This window comes from Salarias fasciatus, chromosome 6, assembly GCF_902148845.1.
Source record: "Salarias fasciatus chromosome 6, fSalaFa1.1, whole genome shotgun sequence".
Taxonomy (NCBI): domain Eukaryota; kingdom Metazoa; phylum Chordata; class Actinopteri; order Blenniiformes; family Blenniidae; genus Salarias; species Salarias fasciatus.
The window spans coordinates 28,918,910-28,934,447 of NC_043750.1; the positions used below are offsets into that span (position 1 = coordinate 28,918,910).

At 43.5% G+C, this 15,538-nt stretch overlaps 1 protein-coding gene across 1 annotated transcript; it reads right to left on the minus strand.

Annotated features, from left to right (window-relative positions):
• Window positions 1-311: 311 nt before the first annotated feature.
• Window positions 312-5,580, minus strand: dusp5 (dual specificity phosphatase 5). The gene is made up of 4 exons (XM_030094417.1): window positions 5,107-5,580; window positions 4,000-4,139; window positions 3,112-3,331; window positions 312-829 (listed from the first exon to the last, which is right to left on the minus strand). Exons 1-4 carry the CDS (start codon window positions 5,468-5,470, stop codon window positions 423-425), a joined length of 1,131 nt encoding a protein of 376 aa, XP_029950277.1. The 5' UTR covers window positions 5,471-5,580; the 3' UTR covers window positions 312-422.
• Between the last annotated feature and the right edge of the window lie 9,958 nt (window positions 5,581-15,538).

The window sequence follows — 15,538 nt, forward strand, 5'->3', positions numbered from 1 at the left end:
TACAATGAGGACATGACAACATTTTTGTTTCGTGATGAAAACATTTATTAAACACTTATCAATATCCACATCATTGAAAAAAACAGACTATCATTTTCAAATAAATTAAGTTTAAATGCCTGACTGTATTTGTGAATAGGCAAATAAATCACAATAACAACCTAAGGCATGTATATTGCAGTTCATCACTGTGCTGTGTTGCTTCATCACTGCAGTTCAGAAGACAGGAAAACAGCAACAAGATTTATATTTGACAGATTTCATGGATCTTAATTTGTCGGAAGTGACTACTCTCTCGAGTCCTTTTTGTCTTTGTTGCTGATCTCCCATCTGTCTGCTCTGCTGGTTTCAACGCCAGGCACACAGAGAGCATTGATTTTTATATTTTTTTCAAGTAAGACTACAAGCAGTCACAGTTCATTTTAAGGCAGTGCAGTTATTGGGCTCAGTTTGAACTGGTGGTGGACCGGGGACTGCAGGCAAGAGGTAGGGAGGGTGAACACAGATGGCTCAAAGTTTTTGGTGTTAAAGGTGGAGACAAAGTCATTGGCAAAAAAGGAGGCGGATTCTGGGGCACAGGGTGTGGCTGGTTCAGGTGTGGCGGCCAGAGCCGGGGCGCTGGACAGGACCTCCGACTCAAACTGCAGCAGCTGACCCATGAAACTGAAGTTTGGTGAGATGACCGGCCGGCGCTGTTTGATGATGTCGAAGGCTGCGTCCAGCCGCAGCTGCTGGGTCCTCATGATGTAGGCCATGCAGATGGTGGGGGAGCGTGAGATGCCTGCTTCGCAGTGTACCAGGACCTTCCCCCCTGATTGCTTCACGTGATCTGGATGAACAGAAAGAAGACAGATCAATGTTAATGATGTTATTTTTCATTGAGCATCTGGAAAAAATAGTTGCAGAATCAACCCATGTAAAAATGAAAAGAAATGCATTTAGTGGTTTATTTTGTTCTCTCTGTTTCTATTATTTATATTTTTAAAGTCAAGCCACATGATTGTGAAACTACAATGAATCAACAGCGAGATTTAAACAGTAAACATACAGACTAGGAAATTCTGGGTGAATATAACTGTAATTACTCTGCCCACTCACTCATTAACAATGACATTTATCCTATCTGTTGTTGTCTTTCTCTCCTTCCTGCTCATGCATAAGCAGCAGTAGCTGGATAATATAATAGACAAAAGGGAACATCCACGCTGTCAGTATGTCTGATTTGTAGTGACACAGAAATGAGCACACATCCTACACCCATACATTTGGGTGATGCACCAAAAAACACGTGTGAGGCTTGTCTTAGTCACGGAGCACAGCTGTACATGAGCTTTTTTTTTCCCTCCTGAGCTGCTGTGGGGGCGCCGGGCGCTGCTGTGGAGCTCACACTGGGATGCATGTTCTAATTTGGTGGTGTTGCACTCCTACACCCTTATCAGTACGTACTGAAATGCCTACTCAAGAATCAGCCTTCACTCATCAGTCTAAACGTCCCTCACGACTTTTTTTTCACAATTCTGTTAATTCCTAGAAGTGCTGCGAACACCTACGTGTCTCGTTTCCTGTCTGTCTCGCAACTAGGACTGAAGTACCTACAGACGTTTATTCCACAAAGCCACTGCAGACACCTACACATCTCCCTCTCTCTCTCTCTCTCCCTCCCTCCCTCTCTCACTCTGTCCTTCAGTAGAAACATTGAGAGCCACTTCTCTGTGTTCCTTCGAGCCACTCCAGGGAGAATTACTGATTTCAGACTGCTGCGATCCTCCACAAACCACATGAATGAATCATGAACTTCCATCTTAAGGGGAGCGGGACAGCACAGTGGGTGTTTTAATGACTTTCCATTGGCTGGATGCTCCAGTGGCTATTTCCATCCAGGATGTTAATAATATTTATTATCTCTTTCCTGGCTTTACATCAGTCATTAGATCTGAAGGGTTTTTTGATGCTACTTTGATTATTTTTCTGCACTGCTCGTCTAATCACTTGGCATGGCTGGTAAATTTTGAGAGGCCACTCTGAATGTAGGCTAAAACCTGCAACTGGAACATTTTGCTGCCTTATATAATAGACGGGCTTATCAAAGACACCCTAAATGTAGCCTGCAGCCCTGAACAATACACAATACCAACAGCAGCAGCCACCCAATACAGGTCAGCCAAGCTGCTTGTGGGTGAGCTTTGTCCTTGGTTATGCCTGGCTATAAATAGCTTCCAGCACAGTGCGTTCATCTTTTGCTGCTGCTATTATCCTGCACGTCTCCCACACAATCCCCCCCACCCCTCTGTGACATGTTTGCTGCCCTGTTGCCCTCGGGCCCATCAATAATTCCACCTGCTCGCGCTAAATGCATGTGCGTCTCTATTGCGTATCAGTCAGCTATTGTTTATCCTTCAACCAGCCCTCATAAACAGCTGTATGTGTGTTTGTCAGTCAGCCGCCCCCCCCCACCAGCCTCCTCCACCCTGCCATTACTAAATGCGGACAGCTCACCCAGTTGTCACACTGACTGGCCACACCCGATGGCGTGTGATTTGGCCTGGGCAGTGATGACGGCATGGGAGCTCTTTCTCAAGTTAAGACGGGTGCAGGCGAGGGGGAGGGGGAGGGGGAGGGGGAGGGGGAGGGAGGTCAGACAGGAACGGGGGAAGTGAGCAAATCCTGAATGAAAGACGGACCAGGCAGGACATGTTGGCGGGGATTGGAGGCCGGCGATCAAGTTAAACAGATTACCGCCTGGTTTCTTTTAGCCGTCTATTTGTGAATGGGAGCGGGTGACACGCAGCGATAAAAAGGGGGCTTATTTTGAAGACGGAGATATTTCAGAAATACACACACCTATCTATAGGTGGCTGTTTGATTCAGCCTGGATATTTTGGGACTTCTTGGGGTGACGTTTCCTTACAAATACACATGAGCTAAAGATAATCTTATTCCTAGAAAAAAATCCTTCCATCCTGGTGGTGTTAAATTTATTTCCTTCTCTAGATGGTTTCAGTAGCTAAACTATTTTGAGTATTAAGTTTAGCAGATCAACCAAAAAAAAAAAAACCCTGAATATCCCAATAAAAGTAAGAACAGCCACGGCATTCATTCAGTTCAACTCACCTATAAATTCTATGGCCTCCTGGAAGTGGGAGCTGATGTCGGCCATGTGGCTGTCCTCCACTGGGATCCACTTGTAGTCATAGTGGCCCTTAGCCGGCTGCAGGTCCCTGCGTGACACGTTGAGCAAGGCCGTGATGTGTAGGTCGCTGAGATAGTCCTGTCTGGAGGCGTGGTAGGCACTACCGAGGTAGAGGAAAGGCAGGATCTCCACAGGTTTACCCTGAGGTGGGCAGAGAAGGAGAGAACACAGATATGTTAGGGCTCAAGTGCGCGACCTTCCAGAGAGACACAACACAAGACCACCAGCCTTGACGCATCTGCTTTTACCCATCCAACCCAGAAAAAAAAAAATGCACCCATTGTCCAAGCTGCAACATTGAAATGCCTGCCGGCAGAACATTGTGTTCGACTGTAGACAAAACACGCTTCAATGGGAGAAGCTGCGAAGCAATGGCTTCCCCCTTTGTTCAGCAGTATGTGATATAACCCGCGATGTGTGCAGACAAAACAGTGTTCTTTGGGCTCTGAGGCTGCCACATGCTTCTCATTTAAACCAGCGATCGAAGAAAGGTCAGGGATGAAAGAGCATCTTTTTTTATGTCCTGATATCAGCTGGGCATCACTGAATGGTCACTCTCTTTTTGAGCCAGATATAGAAAAGATTTGGCAGCAGTGAAGGTCAGAGGATATCATATGCAGCCTAAATTGAGAAAATGTTTTGACGGTATGATGCCAAATTTAAGTTTCTCACATGTCTGCATGTTTTGAATGTCTGTTTATTTTTTACGGGCAATAGGTTAAATATAAAAAAAACTGTCTGAGACCATATCCACTGTGACTCCATGGGGTAGATGGGGAAGTACCGTACTGAGAAGGGTGTTTTCATACCTGATCATAATCTGGTTTGTGGTAAGAAAGCTTCTCGCTGTGGCTGTTGACTCTTTTCTCGTTTTCAGTTCCACCCTGGTCATTGGTTTTCACCTCAGTGCAAAGTTCAGGGTATTGAGAATGGAAGTTTTCGTATCCTCCTGAGGAGAGAAGGATGAGAAACACAAACACTTCAATACACAAGCAAATGGCTTAAAAACAAGGAAAACCCTTTCTCAGAAACACACACACACACACACACACACACACACACACACACACACACACACACACACACACACACACACATCTTGTGAAATGGCAACGTTTATGAAACACTCTTAGCACCGGATTATGACCTTTATAACCTGATTATGGGCGCGTAATTAATTACAGGAGCCTGCAGTAAAAGACCAGTAATCCGTTTAGGCCAACATCCTGAGGACGCAGAGGTGACAGACGGAGATGGAAGAGTTTCAACACACAACCCCAAGGGATTTATTTAGCTGAAGGGGAAGGCTCGGACTGGATTGAATATTCCTTTTAGGGTTTTTCTCTAATCAATGAAAGTCATTGCACCTCTACTTTTCTTCCGCACTGACTCATCGGCTCCATTGACGCACACTGGACATTTATATATCTGGTATTTAAAGAAACTATGTTGGGTGCTCTCAAAACTAACAACCAAAAATATGATAGTATAAAAAATTTGATATTTAACCCATGAATATTATTAGAAAAAAGTTGGCTATTATAAAACGTTAACAGCGGTCAACTATTGTTCCTCTTTAACTTCAAGACCTTAATGCACCAGCTATTCAGCTATAAATTGCAGCCAAGATATATACAGTATTGTATTTTCCTCCATTCAAAGCGTATGGAACAGTCTCATATAAATCCACGACAAATAATCATCACCAGACAACGTTTTTTTTTATTATCCATATTATTAAAGGTTTAAGGTTTTAACAAAACGAGTGAATTTACCGTTTTAAAGTTCGAAAAGAACCTAAACAACTCAAGTTATAAACAGCCCAAAAAGCATGCTTTAACACTGGATTAATCTATTAACACAATTTTTTTAAACTCTGAAACTTTATTTCTGGATTAATTTTGAAAAGCTCTCACCTTTCAGGAAACAGATGTTTGCCCCGCTCGTTACATGTGAGAGCGTGTTGATCACTATTTGTGCTACACTGTCCTTTTTCAATTTTTGCCAGTGGGACGTCCGGTCATCCAGGGCTACGATCGCCGATATGCTCCCCTCCCGAAGCCGAAACAGGGCTCTCTCATCCGGGATGACAAACTGCAGAGGCACCGGTCCTCCTCGAGATCTCCGGACCACCACAGAGTTGAGATTGACATTGACAGAGCCTTTGATGTTAGAGTTCGTAAATGAGAAATAAGGTCTGCAATCCACAATAAGGCAGCTCCCGCACTCCTTCCTGATGATCTTCCTCAGACGCCGGCAGTCTATGCTGGAGACTTTCATCGTGACACTTAAGGACTGATTATTATTGCCTGAAGAATTGAGCTGGATTACTCCTAAATACGGGCGAGCGAAGAGCCCCGCTTGCGTCTGTGCCTACATTTCCTCCACGGGGATTCCGGCCCATCAGTTTTATGTGAATGGAACCTCCGGCGCGTGACGTCACGAACCATATATGGACACCGGCGAGGCGCCATCGTGGGGAGAAAACCCCGCCCACAACGATGAGTCGCGCGTGACTCCGCCCGCAGTCTTTGTAAATACGAAACTGGAGCCTACTACTGCTGCGTGCTCGATTCCATCATTACTCAGAGCGCGTCCACCGGCCTTTGTCAGGTTTCTCTCGGCTTTTTCACAGGGCGTCAGCGTGTAAAAGGATGAGAGTGTATTTGTGTGGGACACATTTGATTAAAAAAAGGCGTTTTGGAAGAGAGCAATCACACACCACAGCCAGAGCAGACATGGAGACAGAAATCCCCCCCACGCATCCGAAAGAGGGGAAAAACACATTACATTGAGCTATTGTTGAGCTATTGTTGGGATGACAGGCACATAGATGTAAAATGAATCAATACTGTGAGGTCAGATTCATATTCTATATTTTATTTAATCTATTTTAGGAATTACTTGTCACTAAAAAAAAAATAAATTCTTACTTTCAACTCTCATTCTGTGTTTCCTCATTATGAAACAATGGTTTCTCAGTTGTCCCTATAGATTCTGACACATTCTGAAAAACCGGTTGGGGACTGTGGTTGAATGATGCTTACAGTTAAACATGTTTTTCTCTTCTGGGAATCCCTTATCTTATGATAAGGTCAATGATCTTGTGATCCATATCACTCTTAATTCCTAAAACACGAGTTGAAACATACGTTGAATGTCTTTGAGTCATGCTTGGGCAATGTTTAAGGAGTTGTCATTGTGTCAAAATTTCAAAATCTTTCAAACATCTCAATATTTTAAACTGGAATTATTGAATATTAACATAAAATTAACTACAGACTCAATATTTTTGAGGCTTTTGCTCTCATCCATAATGATTCAGTTTAAAATGTTCAGTTTTAATATTGTTGAATGATTTTAGGGTTTTTAATATTGTGTTGTTGTTTTTTTGTGAAGTAGTTTGCGCTTTAAGTTTTTTGGATAAAAAAATGAAGCTTTGTATGATCGCTATATTGAAAGATACAGTCTGAGGGCCAAAGCTGCCGCCCATCAGAAAGATGATATTACTCTGTCTACAAATGATAAAACAGACAATTACAGCAAATGTTATCTTTTAGATTAAATTAGTTGTTGTTGAGGACTGAAATTCTGAACTGAATTAAAACACACATAGTAAAAGATTCTGATCCAATAAGGTTCAATGGGTTAATTTGGAAATAAACTTGATCCTGAGCAAGAGAGTTGTTTTGTGCCAATCTTCATTGAACAGGGTCCATGTACACACTTGTTCTGCTCATGTCTTTCTAGCTGGAGACAAATTATCCTTACTGCTCACGCCTGTCACATGTCGTCACTGCGTGGTGCCCAATGCATGCCGTTTGAGAAAAACTGCAGTGGCACAGCATGACTGGTCAATTCACTCCACCCCGTCTTCATGTAAACAGGATCGTCTGTTCCTTCAGAGGAAAGAATTTCAGTCAGCTAAATGGAAAAAAGGGAATATATAATGACATGACTCCACTGATTTGGCTTGTCTACACCATCTATCTATGTTTCCACTTACGTGTCTGTCTCTGTAATATATAGTGTGCAACATACATAAAAGGAAACTACATTTCTTTTTCTAAATTATAGTCAGTAATAATATAGTTACAAGAGTTTTGCAGGTTACAATATCAGCAGTCAACACTGGTAATGTTTCTCTCCTATCATGAACGTATTACTGCAAGATTATGCAGTAAATCCTCAAAGGGTGATATTTTTTTTAAGAGCTCACATATAATCTCCCGTGTAGTACTCAGTAATGTGGGGAATTTCAAAAGGAGCTCAGACAGCAAGTCGCTGACAAAAGCAACCTCCAGCTTCCGCTTAGTCCCATGTATAGCCCAGTGAACCAGCCTCATATCCCTCCGACATCCCTCAGTGTGTAAGCCTAATCCCCCCAAATGAATTAAAAGGTTTAAACGTCACTCTGCCGGTGCTCACATGACGTGCGATCAGTCTCGACACACAACCCGCGGCCGTGTTTGGGTTTTGCTGGCGTTTGTGTGTTTGGGTTTGAATAGCCCACACTGACTGCGGCACCAAATACACCGAAACCAACGAGGCTCAGTTTATCGTGCGCCGACAATCCCTTTCTGACGGGAGCAATATAACCAACTATTGCTTAAAAGTCTGTAACTGAAAGGTTATATCTCAACAGGTTGCTGAATAAGAAGCTCACCACAAAGCGCTGAAAAGACACACTGAAAACATCGTGCGGCAGATGAGCTGAACTGATACGTCTTGCATCGTGTTGTGTGTGCTGCGTGAATGTGTGAGTATAATAACGAGGGAAAAACACACGGAGAGCGAGAGTGACCGTGTGTACCAGTGAAATGTGGACAGACAGCACGACAGACGCAGGGACGGATCTGGAGACAGACACAGATGGGCAACCACCGAAAAAAAAACAAACAATGAAAACAATAGATTGTGTTCTTGGCCCTGTGACAACTGCATCCAGCCAAGGTGAAAGAAATCTGCACGTGGCGCTGTGCCTGGTTAAATTTGTGTTTGGCTGGAAGAAGATGCAGTGGAAGGATGAATGACTGGATGGCTGGATGGATGAATGGATGGACGGGCGGGTAGATGTATGGATAGACAGATAGATATCAGCGGAGAGAAGCCGGGCTGGCGGAAGAGGATTAGAGGTGACAGCAGGCAGCGTGCCATATGGCCGAGTCTAATCTGGGCTTGTGACATCATGGTGATGAGCGGGGAGGCCGACCATCCGTTTTCAAGCCCTCATTTCATTACAGGGTTTGTTAGTGTCAGCTGTAAATAACAACAGAGGACCCAGACGAGCCAGATAAACAAGACGCGCCGTGGACTCAGAATATTTGTCGTTTCTCTCTCACTCTCTTTCTGCTTGTATTTTTTGGTGCAGCCTGCACTCCACACGTCACCCTGACAAGATTGCATGAGATGCATTGTGGAGGCACACGGTTTTTAAATCAATTTCAGTCTCTCAGTCACAGAGCTGTGAAGTCAGCGTGATGGCTTCTAGGACTCGGCTCAGGCGGCGTTTTCATTAACCGTGTACACCCTGTGTCACTGGGTCACGAGTGCATTGGGTCATTTTTTTTCCCTCCTTGATGATGTGGGATGACGCAGCACACAAGTGGAGCAATTAACTGATGGAACACACAGTGAATACACACAAAACTCTTTCCATCGTTAAAAAGTAACATGCTTTCAGGAAAAGGCAAATATTCACAGAGCCTCACTACTTAAATATGATTAGTCTGGCTTTCACATCAAACAGTCCCATGCCTTTGAGTATTCTGCTTCATCTTACAAATTAACATAATTTTTTTTTATGCACATACTGTTTGATACTGTTTTTAATCTTATAATATTCTAGGTTGGAGTAATAGATGGTTTCTTAAAGCAAAACACAGCAATTATCCCAATCTGAAATAACACTATTTTTTCCCCTTTTTTCAAGCATTTCCTTCAATGCACCGTCGTTCACTTGAAAAAAAAAAAAAAAACCACAAAGAGAGGCCCAATTTTCCACATATCTCCGCCTTCCCAATGAAATTTTCATGTTTCACAACACTGAAAATAGTCCGCTCACATCTGTAGCACCCACTTTCCATAATTTCTTTGGAATTGTTAATAACTTTGGACACTTTGGAGTCTGTCAGCAATTGTTGGCGCTTCAAAGAAGTTGATAAAAAAAAAACACACAAAGCACACTCTGTCTGCTTTAAAAATCTGGGAAAATAGTTTTTGGACCTCAATTTCCAGTGATGTCTTGTTATTTCACTAGAGACAACTGGCGCACAATTGTAGATTGTGCTTATTTTTACAATTTGTTGACAGAACAGGTCATTCTGAATGTTTTTGTTCTTCGTGGAGCTCCCGTCATAAGACTCACTGACGCCGGACCAAAACTGTGCGAGACCGCATGTGTACGGTATGCTAGTATGTCCAGTGTCTTCCTGTCCAGAATGTCCCTTTTTTTTTTTCACGTGACTTATAAAAAGCACTCACACACAATAGGCTGCGTTCGGTGGAACGCCGACCCCCCCCCCCCCCCTCAGCCTTCCTCCCTCCGCAGATCCACAGGTGCTTCCTGCTGCGCTCACAGAGGTTCCAGATGATGATGCGGTTTCCCAATAAAGCTCACATTACTCACCGAGCTGGCCACTGAGTGCAGCGGCCTGGAATGTAAAAGTCACCCGAAGATGGAGCTTCAGTGTGAAAACCGAAATTAATAATCTGAATCATTTTCACTGGAATAAAACAAAGTTGAATGAGCTGAGTGTAACACTTTAAAAGAGTACTGGCAGTAGTATTCACTAAATGTTTTTGTGATAAGAGCAGAGTATGATGAGGGAATGATTGTGAAATCTGGCGGAAAAACTACATTCTTCATTCTGTATTTTCCAAAGCAAATTCAAAACTCCGTCTTGTTTCACTTTTGACATGAAAAAGAGGGAGTCTTACTTCGGAATGTAAGGTACCCATCCATCTTCTAGAGCAGCTTCATAAGAGAGTTTTTGGGTTTGCGAAGGCCTGAAGTCATTCCCTGATGATAAAAGGCAAGAGTCTGTCACATACTGTATATTCACACCGAATTTTATTTTAAAATTTTATTTAAAGAGAACAAATAAACTAACATATATGTGGAAAGTGGAGTGAGGTGAACATGGAGAAACCCGCGCAGAAAGGATGGAACAAAATCAGAATTTGAGTATTTTACATGTATTTTAATGTGTCCTCTGCTTTCATTTATATAGCGTTTCTCATCATGCAATGGCAAGAAGACATCAACAAACATGAAACGCAAGAACTCTAATGCACCTTCATTTTTCCTAAAGGGTTTCTTTACTGGTGGGAGTGCAGCAGAACTGGAATCACTCTGTCAAAACTGACTGATATGTGTATTTAATATGGAAAAAGCATGATAGAAACAAAAGTATAGTGTTTGTAAATCATGGTAACAAGAACGATTTCCCAATGTTGCTATCGGTATTTCAGTGATTGCTCATGGCAGGCCGTCGCATGCTGGTTTCTGTTTATGTTTAAATCACATTCAGGAAACACAAACGTCAGGTTTCTGAGTAACCATGGAGTCAAATCAGATCACTTCCATCCAAGCTGCACTCATCCCGAATCTGCCAAGTTGAACACGAAACAGGAATGTTTGGTATTCCTGCGTTCAAGTTATGATACGATGGCCCAGATGACACACGCTGAACACACCAGAGTGCTTCAAAGGCTTGACTCACCCACCATTTCCACCCACAGCTCGCTGTCATGCCGAGACTTTTCGAGGCAAGCCAAACTCTTTAGCAAGACAAAGAGGGAGTGAGAGGAAGAGAGAGGTTGGCAGATGAAACGCAGGGCAATTAACCCTCTCATTACTCGCAGTTATTGTTTGAGGGAAAAGTCGGCGCAGGTCCCCGGGTGAAATTTCCACTGCGTATAAATAGCCGAGGCCTCAGGTGGGGACGAGCTGGGGTCGTCCTGTTTGTGCTGCGCAGATAAGGGAGCTGTGGGAATTCAACGCGGCGCCCGACGCTGCTCTATGACGCGTGAGACGTGAACAAACCCAAACACACGTTTATTTTTCCTCCTTTTTTTTCTGCATGCTGACCTTTTGTGCTCGCACGTTCCGTGAAACGGGGAACGTTTCCGGTTCTCGCGATGCTGTAACTCGGAGCGGAGAAGAGCTACACTCTGTACTGTACAGTGCTGTGAATCACAGCGTGACCTGGTTATTGAAGCACAGGTTCGTAGCAGAGCACACATTTATCTCATCTCCTAAAATAACACATGCAGATCTGCGAAAGCTGCCACGGCAGACGATAATTAATGAAAGCCTGGCTTCACATTCTTCACCTGCATCTCATCCACGCGCAGTCACTGCTGGAAACCCGGTGTAAGAAATCGCCGCTCTGAAATGAGCGGCCGAGCTGTTTGCGCTTTACCCTGAAATGAGTAAGTCATTTACGGCAAAGACCTGACAGGAATGTGTGGTTTAAAAAGTCACACATCATGACAGTAAAGAGTGGAGTCACTTCCTGCTGTGGCTCTGCGGCAAAGCTTCTCTGGCTTTTGCTCCTAAGCTGTGTGACAGTACTGAGAGCAGGGTCACAGTGGAAAATCATACCTGAAAGGTTGATTATTTGCTCGCTCTGTGCCAAGACAAGTGGGCAAGACAGTGAAGGCTAAAATAGCTTGCAAACAAAGCACAAAAAAATGAAGAAACTTGTATTTGGTACACGATTTCGCCGTGCGGCTTCTTGTTGCTAATATGCTGCAAACCCTCGGACAACCTAATGATTTTAAACCTTTTAAATAGTGCCCCATTTGTAAGGGAAAGCATTCGTGGGTTGAGCAGTATTGCTTGTGCATTGAAACATCTTCTCTTCCAATGAAAACAACAATTACCACCAGTGACCAACAATGTCAGCAACATAGAAAATGCATCAGTGGCTCACATTACGACCTGGTTCTGTACGTCTGAGCATGGGGAGTAATGTTGAGCAGAAAGATAACACTCCATTTGATTGGATATAATTCAAAGCAAATGCGGAAGATTCCTCGGTTTTCTAAATGTAGAATATGAGGCAGAGCTTTCAGCTATCAGGCTGATCTGGCTTCTGTGCACTATGTTCTCTCTTTCTCGCTCCCACCTCACTGCAGGATGTCTGACAGTGGAACTGGAGGTTTGTGGTCTGATCCTCCTTCCCCCATTCATCTGCAGCAAGTGGATCTCTGTCTGCTTGCTTGTTGCTCTCCGTCTCTGTCATTTTCTCTCCTCTTATCCCCTCATCCCAGACGGAACATCAGAAAACCACCACCTCTGAGCCTGGCTCTACAATGGCTTCTTCCTGTTAAAAGGGAGTTTACCCTTTTTCCATTGTCACTGCAGCTCTCTCATGTGGAATTGTTGGATTTTCTTCTTCATAAAAGTGCCTTGAAATAACTCTGTTATATTTGGTGCTATGGATATAAAACTGAACTGAATGAAATATCGATCTGCCAGCTCTGCATTATTCCAACACATGTAGCTCGTATATATATATATATATAACAACGTCTCTGCAGAGCCATCCTCTTTGGCTTTTCTCCCACATTCACTTCAGCCTCTATAAATATATGTGTGTATGTCACTATATTGTTATCGGCCTTCGCTTCCGTTCTGGGTACAGTGGGTCACAGCAGAGAAGGAGGAAGGAAGCCAGAAGATAAATAAACACAAGGGCAGCACTGACAAGTAGCTAGTTACCCAGAGGGTGTTGATGGTGCTTTCAGGAGGCAGTAAATATCAGTGCGAGCCTTCGGCTGAGTGGATGACCAGCCTGAGAGCCCTGCTGAGTAAATCCCACCGTGCACTATGTTTAGTGCGCATCCGGATTTTGTGAATGAGAAAAATAATTCGGTGTGTGTGTGAATGCAGGAGGATTGGAGATGGAAGCGTTTAATACAGCTGGTCTCTGCGAAGAGCTTAAACTCCAGTCTGCAGACGTCCTCTGCACTGCTGAGGACTACCAGGCAATTTTTGTAGCATCGGCTAAGTGAAAGCCAATATTTTGTGCTCATATTTAACTACAGTCATGTCTTTTGATGTTCCACACGCAAACAAAACATGTTTTTATTGTACATGAAGCAAATTTACAGTCAAAATAGCCTTCAGCTTCTGATCGGCATTTTGTGAATGCCCGGCGGGACAGACTTCAAGGAAAGTGTTTTTTTTGCCAGTACAAACACATTCCTGCAGACAATTGACTGTGTTTGCAGCTGCATGGAAGCAGGAGGTTGTAAGATTTATTGTGTGTTAAGTCGTAGCTAAAGCTGAGATTACAGTATGTTGGACATAAATGAATATAAAACTAATGCGATGCCCGTGTGCTCTGTCACCTTAGGCTGACAAACAATGGAAATCTACAAATAAAAATAGGCCTTAAACAGAAATAATTCAACGAGCGGTCACATGACGTTATGAGTCATTTTGCAACTTCCCTTTAAATTAAACTGCACCACTTGCCTCAGCACGGCAGTTCTAAGGAGTGATGAATTTACAGTAAATAGGATTGACGTGTTTGCATTTAAGACATGTGAGCGGTGTGATACAGGAGTGCTGCGATAAGCATTTCTGAACCTGCAGGGGAAAAGACAGGGAACAAACCACGAGAGAAAGACGTGCACGTTTATCACAGTGATGTATAAAGTGAATACATTTGCAAAATCATGTGGGGATGAATGAGTAGGTACAGGGGAAAATACAAGGACACAATCAGGACAACTACTCTCTTTCCCTGATATCTATCGCAATCATAATTATAACATGAATAACTCAACATGCATTTGAAACAGTTAAAAAGGATATTTTAGTTTCATTCTCTTTGGCCCACATTCATTCAAACAAGTGTTTCCAAAGAATTTATTTTTTTGCAATCATTAAAACTGAGAATTCGTTACGCATTGCCTTCTCAACTCGTGCTCATGCAGAATGAATCATAGCAAAACAGCATTTGTAACAATGTGTTTTGCTCACTCCCGAGGATTTCAGCTTGAATCATCTGTGTGTGGAGTCACGATTGAGATGATCATAAAAACATTTTTCCCCCCAGCAGAACATTTATTTACTTTTGAACATATTTACTTTTGATAAAAGATCCTATACTTGATGTTTTATAGATTTCAACCATGTTCATGTGGAGAAGCCGATATGTAACATATGGATGACATGATCCGCTGTGCTGACCTCAGAAGGGAACAGCTGAAACACAACACCACATCATAAATATTTATATTATTACAGGACGCAGGAAGAAGCCATTCATTTGAAATACGGTTTTGAAAAGTTAAAACATATATTTTTGAACAAAAGTTTTTACTCTTGTGGTCCCTCTGCTCTTGAGAATGATTTTAAATTGTCTTTATAAGTGTAGAAAAGTGCTGAAGCCTTGGCTATATAAGCAAATGTTACTTTTCATGAAATATGCAGTGGTCACAGACCATGCGGGGTTTGACCTTCCCGCTGAGGGTCTGCTTCACCATTGAAACACAGAGTTAGCTTTAAATCCATGATGCATCATGGAAACAAATAGTATGTGACCTTCATTGAAAACCATGTCAGAAAGCCACCCACACACAGATGGACTGAGAAAAGAGAGGGTTTTTTTTTTCTTTCATTACAGACCACAGCCTCCCTCCTCTCCCCTCGCCGTTGTACTTCTCCGCTCCTCTTTCATCCCCTCATTGTCCGGCTTGCTTCCTCGTTCTCCATCCTCCCCTCTCATCACCTGAGTGGGAGGCACAAAGCCAAATCTACTCAGCTGGAATTAAACTCACTGGGACTCTGCAGATTGCACTACTCTGCTTTAATCTCTCACACACACACACACACACACACACACACACACACACACACACACACACACACACACACACACACCTGCTTGCATACTCAGCGGATGGAAAGACAGAGGCAGGGATGGAAAGATGTAATGGATAGGAGCGCCGGGAGAGGGTGGTGAATGGCGACCGTCCACGTCATAGGAAGTCGGTAATGACATCCCTGTCTCTCGCGCACGCACATGCATGTGTGCACACACACACTGAATGTAAGCACACGTTGGGTATGAAGCGCCGGCAAACTGTTATCTGCAGCAGCAGCTGCCACGGTGTGTCCGAGGGATGGAGGAAAACATTTCCAGGGAGCGCGGTGGTGATTGTGGATCTGCAGGGCTGATAGCTGAGTGACACCCTCGCCGCCGCCGCCGCCGCCGCTCTGCTGGAGGCAGCTGCGGCGCTGCACCTACCCGACTTGAAGGAAAATTACACCATTAGACTTAGGCTGCGCAGGAAATCACTGTCTATTTACCAGACAAACATCTGGTT

Excerpts from the sequence above, each read along its gene's own strand:
- dusp5 (XM_030094417.1), bottom strand. The coding sequence starts at position 5,470 with ATGAAAGTCTCCAGCATAGACTGCCGGCGTCTGAGGAAGATCATCAGG. Across the intron at positions 3,332-3,999 it reads ACAAACCAGATTATGATCAG|GGTAAACCTGTGGAGATCCT; the intron begins GTATGAAAACAC and ends TGCCCACCTCAG. Across the intron at positions 830-3,111 it reads GGAGGCCATAGAATTTATAG|ATCACGTGAAGCAATCAGGG; the intron begins GTGAGTTGAACT and ends CTGTTCATCCAG.